The 13249-nt window shown below is 56.1% G+C and overlaps 1 protein-coding gene across 8 annotated transcripts in view; it reads right to left on the reverse strand.

The window, feature by feature from the left end:
- Positions 1-3044: 3044 nt before the first annotated feature.
- Positions 3045-13249, reverse strand: part of TBL1X (transducin beta like 1 X-linked) — a 226338-nt gene continuing 216133 nt past the window's right edge. For all 8 annotated transcript variants that reach the window (XM_067022995.1, XM_067022997.1, XM_067022998.1 and 5 more), the window contains 5 exons: positions 11746-11820; positions 11222-11349; positions 9290-9455; positions 7463-7564; positions 3045-6516 (listed from right to left, as the gene is read on the reverse strand). In XM_067022995.1, the coding sequence (XP_066879096.1) occupies positions 6490-6516; positions 7463-7564; positions 9290-9455; positions 11222-11349; positions 11746-11820 (498 nt within the window). In that variant the 3' untranslated portion in view covers positions 3045-6489. The remainder of the gene's footprint in view (positions 6517-7462; positions 7565-9289; positions 9456-11221; positions 11350-11745; positions 11821-13249) is intronic.

Raw genomic sequence — 13249 nt, forward strand, 5'->3', positions numbered from 1 at the left:
AAATACTGTGTATACTCTTCATTGGAGACGCAAGCCACCTAGGTAAGTCCATCGAAAGGCAAGGCACCATTTCCTCAGGACACTGCAGTCAGCTCTGCCATGTGACCCTCGTTTATATCAAGACTAGGACTCCAACCTGCTCTAGAAAAGCTGTCCAGGATGCTTCTGGATTTGTGCTTTTGGAGTCACATGGCCACAGATGGATTCAGAGCATCCTGTGACTGTGACCGTGGTACCCAGGGCTGCGTGCTCCTGAAGATGGACCTACGTCACAGCCACCTTGACCCAAAGTGTCCAGCAGGTGTGAAGGAGTTCGAACTTTTCTGGGTGTCATCCGCGTTCTCAATCTCCGTATCGACATTCCGTGTGCCCCCAGCATCGGGAGCCCGTCCTCTGAGGATCCCCCATGCTGAATGAGACACAGCCTCAGCCCCGCTCTAGAGCACAGCTGGCCGCTGCTCACTTTCCCAGGCTCCCTGGCAGCTAGAGCCAGGCAGAGGCCGGGCAGAGTCAGATTCGTGTCCCAAGACCAAGCTGGAAGCTGGTGCCCAAGGCGATGGGCCGTGCAGAAAGTGGCACTGCTGCGAAGGGGTCGGCAGCTGGCGCGTCTGCTTTGGAAGGCATCTGGGCTGTGCTTTCAGGGCCCAGCCCAGTGTCCAGTAGCAGGATGGGGGCAGCTTCCAGTGGTCTGTGCCCGGTGTCACCAGTGTGGGTCCGGTCCTGTAGCCTAACACGGCCCCCAAGCCTGTTCTCCAGAGACCCCGCCCCCCACCAGCTGCTCAGCATCGTCCTCATCCATTCTTTTTGCTTTACATTAGCCACAGTGAGGTTCAGAAGCTTGCACGTGAGAACCCAGGCTGCTGCGATTATCTGGTTAAAGTGAACTCTCTCAGTAGATGGGGTGTCAGCACCGCAGCTGGCAGGGTGGTTTTGAATGGGATGGAGGCAGAGTGACACGTGAGTGGATACGTTCACGTGGCTACGTGCCACGCCCTAAGCTACACCTGGGCACCGGGGACAGACACGAGCATCAGAGACAGAGACGCTGTCAGTCACTCCGGGGAGTAACAAACGAGCACAGCAGATCAGGACAGACCACGCCTGGCTTTCAGCAATTTCCCTGTACGGCTGGCTGCTGCGGGGGCTGCTGTGTTATTGTTTTGTGGGCCGCAGCTGGGACGATGAGGGGAAAGATCGAGGGGAGAGGGACTGATGGCGAGGGAAGAAGAGAAGGTTCTTGAGAAGGGGAGGGAACTGGGGCCCAGAGCCAGGAGTTTGGACGTGACAGGTGTCGCTGGAGGTGTAGCTAGGGTGGAAAGATAAGCCTGCTCCTATCAGGTGGCCTCTGCTTGATTTCCATTTTTTGGCCAGTTTATCTACCACACCTTAAAAAACGTTTAAATGAGTCTACTTATTCCCCCTATTCCAAAGATACCCTCTTCGTCGTTTACAGTTGTGTTTCCGGTGGCATTTCTCTCAAGGACTTTGCTCGAGGGTAAGTATATTCCTAATAGGAGTTCCCATCCCCCAGAGGATTAACTTCAAGTTTTAGGAGAAGGTAACACTGTAACAGTCCCTGCTTCCTTCCACCACGGGTACCTCCCCCGCCCTCCCCCACCCCGAGGCTCCCCACGCCCCCTCCCCCACCACGGGTCCCCCTCCCCGCGACTCCCCCCTGGTCCTCCAGGTGGAGCTGCGTTTTCCTTTGCTTACCTTTCAAATGGATGAAGACACTTGGGAGAAAGGGGAGCCAGGCTGGAAAAAACAACAACAACAACATTCCACCCAATTCTGAGTCTTTTTGTGGGGGTACGTTATCTGCTTCCCTCCCCCTCCCAGCCCTTTTCATGCATCTCACCGCGTGATTTCCGGGCTTCCACCAACACAGACCACCACCAGCATCCACAGGTGCACAGAAACCTTTCCGTGAATGTAAAGAACACCGCCAAAGACCCTTTAGGAACGGCACCCAGATGTGGGCAGTTGGAAAAAAAAAAAAAAAAAAGGTCTCTGCTTAGTGAGGGGAAACTTGGATTCCCGAAATAAAGTGGGAGCCTCAACGGACAAAACATTTTTAGAATCACTGCAGGAATGGGCTCCGTGCATCTGCAGATGAATCTGGATTCAACCCAGTTTCCTTCACAGCACAAAGAAACCCCTTCGAAGCTATGAATATGTCACCAGCATCGTTGCTGAAGCCACCAAAGGCCCCCCCCCCCAAGTCCCACACGCATCTCTCCCGGGAAGCTCTGCCCTGCGCTGTGCAAGCCCACTGGGTTTGCTACAGAGGCCTCCCCGAGGCTTTAGCAGCAGGGCTTGGGGTGCTCAGAGCTTCACCCCAAATCCACCATGTGGGAACACGCTTGGTCGACGTGGCAAGACTTAAAAAAGAGAAACACAAAACCAGGCAAGGCTGAACCGCAGACGACACTGGGGCGCGGGGGGGGGAGGGGATGGGCCCGCCCGTGGCTCTGTTCCAGCCCAGGATCAAGTCGGGATCAGAGGAAGCGGCACCTCGACCTGCTTTTGTGCCTCGTGTGTACAGCCAAACGCAGCCCGTCTTGCTGCGCCTGCCGACCACGGGGGCAGCGGTTCCATTCAATTGCGTCACATCCGCTCGCCGATGAAAGCGGCATCAATGCGAACAGCCGGCCAGGGCTGGCACAGAGCGGCCTCGGGTCAGCGTTTCCGGACGCCTGTCTGCATCGCGCCCGGTGTCCGCTCGCCGCTGTCCTACACCTTCGGTTCTGCGAACTACTCAACGCTCATCCTTGAACCCCGACTCCCAGCAAACCAAGCCCCCTTGACAGGAGAAAATTCATGCGCCCTGACTTTCTAAAACAGCCAGCCTGAAACACAGAGACACCGAGGAAGCGTCCTAAAAAGCACGCTCCCGTTAAACCGCGGCGGGGCAGCGGACCCCGCAGGCGGCCCTCCCGCTGCTCCCCCCCCCCCCGGAGAAAACGCAGAGCTCCGTCTGCACGCAGGGCGTCAGCGTGGGCCCCCGAGGTGCCGACCAAGGCGAAGAAAGCACACCCACCAGGTTCTCTATCAAAATAGAGCAATTTATTCAAGACACTGAATACGATCTGTTGATTCTCTCTTGAGACAAACGAGCTACGGCGCGCAAGGTGACTCTCCTTCCGGGAGCGCGTGAGGGCGAGGGGCGGGGGGAGCACGAAACGGGGGCCGTGTGGGTGGAACAGGGCCTGGCAAACGCGGGCAGAAGCACACCTGGCTGCACGTCTGACACAGACAATAAAAACCGCAAAAGCCAGAATTCGCAACCTCCGGGCGCGGCGCGGGGGACGATTCTGCATTTGTCGAGAAACACGATTTAAAACAAACAAACAAACACGAAAACCAGGTGGAACGAAAGGTTAAAAGAGAAAACTGACAGGGAACAAAAGCAGACCCTTATGTTTGACGAAGTGCACTTCACTTGGCTCCAAGACCTATGTTGAGAGAGACAGAACGAACGTCACGTTCTGGGTGTCATGCGGGCGCCACACGTGACCCGTGGGGCGGCCCCCCTTTCCCAGGTGCGCACAGAACGAGTCCTCGGGCGCCGCAAACCCAACCGAAAATTCCGCCAAGCATCGCTGTGTTACTCCTGCTTTCAGGATCGAGGTCCCGTCGGGCCACTGAGACGGAAGCATTTACTTCCAAGTGTGGGAAGCTGTAAACGACGTCCAGGGGCAACACGAGCCACCGAAGACAGGGACGCGTCCGCCGAGCGCTGGCTGCCACGCTGCGGCTGGCGGGCGGCGTCTGCGGCTCAGGGCGCGGCTGCCGTCCTGCTGGGCGCGGGGATGGGTCTCCAGGCGCGCTGGCCGCCTCCTCGTCTTGCCTCCCTGCGGCCCCCGGGAGGCTCCTTCCCCGTGGCCGGCCGAGGACGCCTGGCACGCGGCCGGTCTGCCTTCCTCAGCCTCAGGGCACTGCCAGGCCCGGGGCGCGGGGTGGGGGGGTGGGGGGTGTCAAGCCCCCGTGTCAGTGGCCTCACAGCCCTCGGCTCCAACCCGGCAACTCCCAACTGGTTCAGATTTACCAAGAGGCTGAAGTCAACCCTTGGAGACCCTGGGTGCCGACCGTCCGGTGAGGACCGTCTCGCGAACCGTCTGTCTTCGCCCGTCAGCAGGCTTTGGCTTGTCAAACACAAACTGTGTCCTGACCCTGGTCAGCTGATGTCTGTAGACGTGACACATTCTCATGGGGTGAGGGGGTCCAGATGGTGTTCGTCCAGATCCCCCCAAACTGCACCTCAAACCCAGTAACTTCTGGGTGGCAGGGAATTACCAGTGTACCCGGGGAGGTCTGCCATCTTCACAGGTGGCAGTGGAGACTCCGGAGAACTTTGATCTTCTTAAAAGACAAGCGTTTAGGTAACAGATCCCGAAACTCATACATAAACAGAGCACTTGTTGGTCTTCTATAGACGGGGCTTGAATAACTCGCAGATCCACGGAGGCCCAGTAATGATCCGAGAAAGATGAATGCACTCTGGCTTTCGGGGCTGGTCCCGGGACAATGCAAGTTTTGCAGGAGGGCCTGGTCTGCTCTGCTCGTTAGCTTTTGGCTCCACGGACAGACAGCACCCTCTAAGTAACGTCGAGTCTTGTTGCTGGAACACACACACGGCTGCACCCTGCCTGCCGCCAGCCCCCCGGGCCCGGCCCCCTGCCCCGTCCCGGCCTGTGCCTGCAGGAAGACAGATGAACCCAGAGGCCCTGTCTTCCGCTGCTTCGCCCGCTGCTCATTTGAAAGATGGGTCAGCGTCGGGTTATGACAACAAGAGTACAAAGGTCACCTGATCCAATGAAAGGAAACTCCTCTAGGAACACAAAGCCATGTTTAATTTTTTAAAAACAGTAAAAAGATTCATTATTACAAAAAGAAAACCTTTCTCCTCCTCTGTTGCAAGAGGAAGAAACTATGAAGAAGACAGAAATTATTAGTGACACTCTACCTACGTAATTCACCTTCAGGACCGAAAACCTCTCTCCCTGTTCGTCTTTGTCGTTATCAGACCCAGTGAGATCCTGGAGCCTCTCCCCCGTCAGCTGTGCAAGGACCGGCCGAGGTGCTCTTGGTGGGGGGACCACAGGCGGCCCCGCGGCCTGAACGATGCCAGGCGGCATCCTGCTCAGTGGACGGCTGCGATGGCCCCTTCGACGCCGCCGGTCCTGGGAGCGCTTCTTGGGTCCGAAGGCATGCTTCTCCAGGTCTCTCCTGCCGGCTACTATACGGTCAACACACCCTGAAAAATGCCAAGGTCGTCTTCGAGCTGGAAGGGCCCGGATGTTCCTCTCTGGCCGTAGAACAGTCCCAACGCCGACCCCAGAGCTGGCCCCTTCCCACCCAGGCTCCTCACTGCCTCTCGTGAAGCTGAAAGTGAAGGGAAAAAGCTACCTCAGACCCTGCCTGTGTCTTCCTAAACTTTTTTTTTTTTAAATATGAATCACACAAAGCTCTCTATGTCTGATGGCCGTTTTAGGATTTTAAAATTGTTTTAACATAAAAATATTTTTTTTTCTCCAAAAATACTCTGGGCTCTTTCTCGTATAAGTCACTTTTTTTTTTTTTTCTCCTGTAAAAAGTCCCCCACCCTGCCTTCTTACGTAAAGCACTTACTATGCGCCAAAAGTGCCCTTGAGACCTAAGATGGGAAGCAACTATAAGGAAGGGGTGGAGAGAGTGCACGGGGGTGGGGTGGGAGGGGAGGGGAGGGGAGGGCGAGAAAGCCCCGCCTGTCAGAGACTCTGAGGGGGTGAGGCCAACCAAAACCACGAAGGAAGGAAAGAGGCAGAGGGGGCAGGCGACATCAGCAAAGAAGCAACAAACCCGAACAGTTTCCACCTCAGACCCAAGGCCCCCAGACGACAGGATTCCAGCCCATAGAAAAACCACGGGACAAAGAGTCTAGAAAATAGAAAGCGTTGGGATTACAAAGTTGCCCATTTCATCCGTACAAACTGGTCTTTGAACATCCTTGTGAGAGTAAGTGTAGTGTCCAAATTTTCAGGAAAAAAAAACAAAAACAAAAACAAAAACCCACCACATGAGGAGTTCCCCACCCCCCTTTTGGTTTATCACAGCATTTTTTTTCTTTTTCTTTTTGGCACAGTTTTTTGTTTGTTTGTTTGTTTTTTCTTTTCCTCTCAGCCATCAGAGCCTGTTCTGGATGGAAACCAAACCGTGCACCGTCTACCTGGTGGCTTCATGCTTCCCAGGCTGAACGTTCCAGGTGGAAACCATTCTTTCCCCCTTTGATATGACTGTGTGTACGTTTTTGTTTTAAACTTCTTGATAAAGATTACAAAAAAATAGAGACTCCTGTGGCCAGGGATGAGTTGATTTCAAAGTACACCCTAAGGTCAAGTTCGTACAGTTTTTTGGAGCGGACAGAATTGTGTTTGGATAGTGCTACAACCCCGCACATTCACTGCTGCTCCGTTAGAATTCTCTTCTTGTTTCTAAAACATTTCGTGTTTACTTTCGCAGATCTAAGACACACACCTGGAAGGAAAGAGAAAGCTCCTGTTATCTTGAGACACGACACAAGATGCCTTTAGAGCAGAGGATGGCAAACGGCCCATGGACCAAAACCCAGCCTCCCACCCCCTTTTTACAAAGTTTTACTGGTACACAGTAGAGAGGGTTCAGAGCATCTCTAATGACAGACTAACATCTGAGCATATGACCGACCAACCCCAGGCAAACAGGACAGAGGGGAATAGCCAGGTCAAGGGCTACGCTAGGAACTAACGGGGTGGCCACAGCCATCGGCGAGTGTCACAGACCAGACACCGACATGGCGGGGCAGAGGGCAAATCACGCCTGAGCACACATTTGGGGGCCAGGCTGACATCTGGCCAGCCAGCCCACTGCCACCTGCCCTACAGCTCATGGCAATTCCAAGTGCAGGCATGAATCCAAAAGCTAGACATCTTAGGGGATCAACATAGGGCCACTGGGACCCCGGAGACCCGTGGAATGCAAAGTCGGGCCTTTCTCACCAGAGGGGCCCAGCAGGCTGGGAGCCAAGACAGGACCAAGTTTCTCAGCCTCGGCGCCTGCGATACGTGGGGCCGGTCACATCTCTCCTGTGGGTATCCTGTGCACCGCAGGAGGTTCAGCAGCAGCCCTGGCCTCCTCTCACCCTATGCCAGTAGCCCCCCGACCAAAGCGGTGGCAGCCGAAATGCCTCCAGACGTTGCAGATGTCCTCCAGGGTCAGAATCGCCCCGGTTGAGGACCACCAATTTCACCGAGAAAACGTCATTCAGGAAGTAGGAGAGACGGCTGCTCCCAGAGGCGGTGCCAGCCCAGAAGTTTCCTTCACCAACACACACTGGCTGCGGCGCTCGGAGGCCACCACAGCGCTGGAAGCCCCCGCGGGCACCACGGGTCTCTGACTTTTCGTGCCTCCGCCCCGCCCCCCGGAAACTACGGGTGCTGCTTACGGAGCCGTCCGACGCGCTGGCGCCCACTTTGTCCCCTCGGGCGTTCCAGCAAACCTCGAAGATGCCGCCGGTGCCTCGGTAGCTGTGGACGAGACTTCCGCTCTGCAAAGCAAAGCCACCATCACTCGTGATGCAGAGCGCCGACGTGGACCCCCGGGGTGTCGGTACAAAAACTTTCAAACATAGAAGCTAACGGAATTTTCAGTGGCCGTAACGCGCCTCTCAGACCTGCTGCCACGGGGGTGGGGGCACAGCTGACCTGACCTACGGCCGCCCGCAGAGGCGGCCTAAACCTGTTGCAGCCGAGGTCACGCCTCCCAGGGGTCGTTTCCGGGGCCAGCGACTGCCGGCGGCTAGGGGGGCTGAGGCAGCCGCGGAAGGAGCAAGTCGACAAGGTCACGCGTGTTTTTATATTTAGAGAAGCCGTCCATCCCACCGAGGATTAAAGAGACCCTCAACATGTCTCAAAGAGTTCTGTGATTTATAAAAAATACAGGGGTAAAATGACTTAATGACTTGCTGAGAGCAGGAGTCACCTAACTGATGCCGCCACTTCAGAAATGCATCCATCACTATTTCCTGCGAGAGCTCCAAGAACACACGGCTGCGCGTTCATGTCTGTCTCCCGGGGGGCCTGTCTGGGGCTCTGAGGCTGGGCTCGGCACCAGGCTGGCTCCACGTAAGGGCCACCGTCGCCTCTCGTCCGCCGAGAAGACATGAGCGCGTGAGGCAGCTCCCGGGAAGCCTGAGGTCTCAGGGGACCACGCTCGGCCACCCCCCGCGCCCCCGCGCGCACCCGTGAACGTGGCTCCCGCAACACCTCCCAGCATCAGCCACAAGGGGGCGCGCACTGGAGAAAGTACATTCATCCGAACGCCACCCAGGCCTAAAGGAATCACGAAGGAGCGTGGGAATGAAACAGGAGGGGAGGGACTCCCCCGGCGGTCCAGTGGTTAGGACTCCGCGCTTCCACCGCAGGGGGCGCGAGTTCAATCCCCGGGTGGGGAACTAAGATCCCGCGTGCTGCACGGGGCGGCCAAAAAATACAAAAACAGAAGACAAAACGAAACAAACCAAAAAACCACCCCCAAAAACCAGGAGAGGAGAGGCCACACAGGACGGATCGCTGGCTGTCTGCAGTGATCCCGCCCGTAGCCCAGTTCTCTCTTCCGTTAGCGGGAGACCCAAGAGCCCAGTATACTCAAATACCATCTCCTTTTACTTCTGTGACAGCATAACCAACAGTGACATTCCTGCTGCTACCCAAACATAAAACACTTCCCTTCAAGAAATCAAAATGCCATGACCACAGCCAACGAATATTCCTCACGGCCCTTGGTTTGTTCCCTGAAGAAGCTACAGGAGCTGGTGTGGAGAAGAGGCGGTCAGGGCTGGCCTCACCCCGGACGGCCGTCCCCCCTGGGAAGCTCGGCTGGAAAGACACTTCTGACCTAGACCTTAGTACCCACGGGGCAGCGTCTCGGGTGGGAAGGTGACGGGGTTTCGATTTTCCAAGGTGACTCCTCATGCCCAAGAGAAGGAAGCGGCAGGTGGAGGCTGGCCTGCCAAGGACTCAGAAAAAGGAACGAGTCGCTGGGCGTCCCTGGCGGGGAAGGCCGACGGCCCACGCGGAGCACAGGGCACATGGCCCTGGGTCCGGGCTCCACCTGGGGAGCCGGGGTTGGTGTCAGGGCTCCGCGTCCGAGGTGAGGCATTCCCGAGCACACGGTCGTTCCTGGGTTGCTGTTCCGGGCGTGGGCCCCCAGAAGCGTGACTGCGGGGGCGCCCCCTCTGGAGAGGACTGGGCGGTGGGGATCGGGGGGTTACCTGACTGTTCCAGATGTGCACACACTTGTCAAAGGAGCCGCTGGCCAAGTGCTTCCCGTCGGGGCTAAAAGCCACACTATAGACCGGTTCCTGGTGTTTGGTGAGCGTGTGGACGCACACGCCCCGCTCCACGTCCCACAGTCGAACTGTAGAATCGAACGAAGCACTGCAAAGACGGGAGAGAAAACGTCACCACAACACACGCGGGCTCCCGACTGCTGCCCTAAGACGTGGCACGGACAGCGGGCGCCGCTCTCCTTTCCTGGCTCTTACGTTTCGAGCGACAACGAGCGGGTACACGCTTCCTCTTCTAAAACGTGAACCAGATATACTGAAAACAAAGCCACCGTCGTAAAACACATCTTCTCCTTTTTTTGGGTGCTGTCATGAGGGAAACAAATTGACATCCACACTCATTTGTCTGTGCGTTTTTCTCAGATATGAATGATGTGTCCTTTTGTATGCGCTACATTTTCTAAAGTGCTCCCACAACTTACAACACAACATCTATCGTTGCCAACTAAAATAATGCTGAGAGCCGTATTTGGGGAAATAGCAAACCGAGCAAATACAGAATTAAAATATAATCGCATCCAAATGCACAATCGCACTCCTGGGAGCCGCAAATTTTAGTAATTTCCGAATCGGAAAGAAGAGTACACAGCACAAAGATGCTTTACCCAGCACCCCTTCTCTCTGCGGGGACTTGCAGGCAGCAGCATGTCCCTTTATGCTTGTTAACTAGAATGATCGCTTACACTCATAATGGGTGCCACGTGATACAAAGCACCTTCCAAGTTATTAAAAAAAAAAGATAGCGTTCTGTATCCTAGACATTTGAGTGGATTTCAGGACAATTACTTGAAATGAGAGTAATGGCCTTCGTGTTTTTTCTGGATCGGCCTTTCAGCTGACGTGGGACTTCCGTCCAGTGTTTTCTAGGAGATGGCCTGAGGCCGGTCCTTTCGGTAACAAGAGTCCTTGCTGCCTGGCGAGGCCGCCCACCCCGCAGCTACACGGGAAAGACGGAGGGCTCTCTCTCATTTATGGGAGGGCCATACCCCCTGCCACCTCTCCCCACAACCCTGTTCTCCGCAACTATACAGAACAAACCCACTGCCGCTTCCTGGCAGGGAAACATGCCTTCCAAGCCTGGTCTTTCCCAGGCTAAACAGCTAAACAAACACCCACGCTTGGTTGGATCACGGTCTCCAGACCCCTAAGTAATCCGGAAATTCAGCCTCAGAATCTCTTTAGTTTGTTTTTCTACGGGTTCGTGTTAAAATATGGTACTGGGAATGGAACATTATATCCTGCATGGGGTCCGAGGAGCACGGGGACAGGTCTGCTGACCGCAGCCTAAGTGATGTAACTCTGCGGAGGCCACCGTGGTGACTTTGAACCACTCTTCTCAATTCTGGCATCTGACTGACTAGCCACTCCTCTGCCTCCAATGCTGGTGTCTTGGCCTGGGGAGGGGGGGAGCGTGTTTCACTGAATCAACACTTAGGTCAGATCTGGCTGAGGCTGGGGAGACTTTATCACCATTGGGCATTCTCACCACCTGCAGCTCCAAGTTGACCCCAGTACACCAAGCGCAAGGTCCAAGCTGAACTGTGTCCCTTCTCCATCAGGAGAGCAAAGTGCCCGGAGCCCGGACTCACACCGATTCCTCCCACCAGCCTCATGGTTAACACCGTCCTCACCTCAAGTTCGCCGCCATGTGATAATGTGTATCTCGGGGCCCTTTCAAAATCGGCCGCCTCTGCATTGACCCTGGAGGGGTGTCAGCGCGTTTGGAAGGTAACCTGGCAGTATTTCCTGGGCCCTCTGGACGTGAATAACTTTTACCCGCCACGTTGCTGGCTCAGCCGGGGGGAGCAAGGCTGCTTTTAGGAACCGAGACCGGGCTGAGGACCGCCTCCCCTTTACCTTGCCAGCATGATGTTGGAGTTTGGGTTGCTGGTGGCTGGCCCGGTGGGACTCCACTTTATGGTGTATATCTCTTTGCTGTGAGCCTGAAGGTCATGGACACACGTATCCTGCTTCATACTCCAGATCTAGAGAACACACGGGGAACAAGGTGAGCAACGGCTGCTCCTGCCACCGGGGAAGGTTCATCACCGTCCCCGCTGGGAGCGGTCGGTTCCTTAGGTTCCTGCCCCTGGGAAGCTCACGCCCAGCGGGGTGGGCAGCTGGCACAGTGGCGAGCAGAGGGGCCGGCTGAACACCAGGGGGCGCCCATGAGAAAGGCCGCGGGAAGGGAAGGATGGTCCGCAGGACCCTTGAACGGATAAGCAGGAGTTCACCGCAGGACAGCGACTTGTCACTTGCCAAGAGGAGAGGTGACGGAGGACAGGACAAAACATGCAGCTGGAGCAGCAGAGTGCTGAGACCAGCACTGAGCACAGGGGGTCGTCTGGGGCCCATCGGCTCAGCCTCTTAGAATGCTTTACCTTTAAGGTCATGTCATCAGAGCAGGATGCTAGCAACATCCCAGAAGGATCCCATTTGATGGCATTGACCTCATTCTGAAAGAGAGCAAAAGGGTTTCGAAAAGAAATCAAGGCCTGGGAGTAGTAATACAACCTTCCAGCAGGGGGAAGGAGCGCACTGTCCTCTCTGCCAAAAGCCTACTTGCATCCACCCTGGATGGAAAGAACACGGCCCCGGCCGCGTGCCGAATCCCTTTCCTTACTCGCCCTCGCTCATCTGTACAGAACGCACAGCCGTGTGCCCCACATAACTAGCCACCCTCATCTTATTTCTCTAAGGGGGGAAAAAAAAATTCACAACCAGAAAGGAAGCCAAATGAATGTACACAGAGCAAGGGCAGTGCAGAAAACCAGGAAGACCAGTAAGCTGTGTTAAAGCCGACTTGGAAAGTCATCTTCCGGCTCACTCGTACTACAGCAGCTGCGCCGGCTCTGTCTCAATGTGTCAGGACGTCTCTCTCTCTTTTGGTGCCGAGTGGAGGGGGAGGAAACGTAGAGAAGCAAGGCTACCAGAGGGGCGACCCAGGCCCAGGGCGATGTGATCTGAACACACGCACGCACACGGGCACCGGTTACTTGGCTATTCCCAGAAGGCTGTAACTCGGCACGGGGGAAGCTCCAGCAGGCAGGCCAGCGCGAGACGCGGACCGGGGGACGGCGCAGGAAGCAAAAAGGCTGCAGGCGGCCCTCTGGCTCTGGGGGCCAGGGGACCTCGGGGTTTATAAACCCTGGAGGACGAAGGCAAATGCTCCCGTGGGCAAGGGAGCCGCCTGCGGCTGAGTGGAGGCGGGGAATGATGTGCCCGGCGGGGTGGGCCGGGGAGAGATGGCGGGAGGCAGCCGCGGGTCTCGGGCCTCCCATTTCTAGTGGGGGGACCGTGAGCCCCGTCCCGTTCTCTCTTGCCTGTTGCTCCAGCCTAACAATGAACTCATCTCACACTCATAATTAACTTCCCAGTTAATCCCACGCTGCTAAGTGCTCCGGTCTGGACGATAAATTGTAATGGTCATGCTACTTGCTAAGGGCACCGAGTGTTGAATGGTGCGAGACAGACAGGGATAAGGCTGCGTCTGCGTTCCATGTGGTACCTGTGGTGGAAGGCCCAGGAAAAAGGGAGGGATAGGAGCCTGCAGCACAAGGAGGAGGCCTGTGGGTGAGCCAGGGAAGTCGAGGCGGCCGGACTGAGTGTGTGTGCACAGGCAAGCGGACCCAGGAGGACACCAAGAGAAGCGGTGCCTGGTGAGAGGTGCGGACCAGGGACGAGGGCAGCGTGGGAGGCCCTGAGTGTAACTGCTGAGAACATTACACATATATGCTAGAGCGCTTCACACTGTCCGGTAGGTCGTTAAGCCTCTATTCATTTGTTCAATCTTTTTTTTGGTTATTTTTGTTTTTTTGCGGTAGGCGGGCCCCTCACCGCTGTGGCCTCTCCCGTTGCGGAGCACAGGCTCCGGACGCGCGGGCT

The sequence above is a fragment of the Kogia breviceps genome, chromosome X (genome assembly GCF_026419965.1).
Source record: "Kogia breviceps isolate mKogBre1 chromosome X, mKogBre1 haplotype 1, whole genome shotgun sequence".
NCBI lineage: Eukaryota > Metazoa > Chordata > Mammalia > Artiodactyla > Physeteridae > Kogia > Kogia breviceps.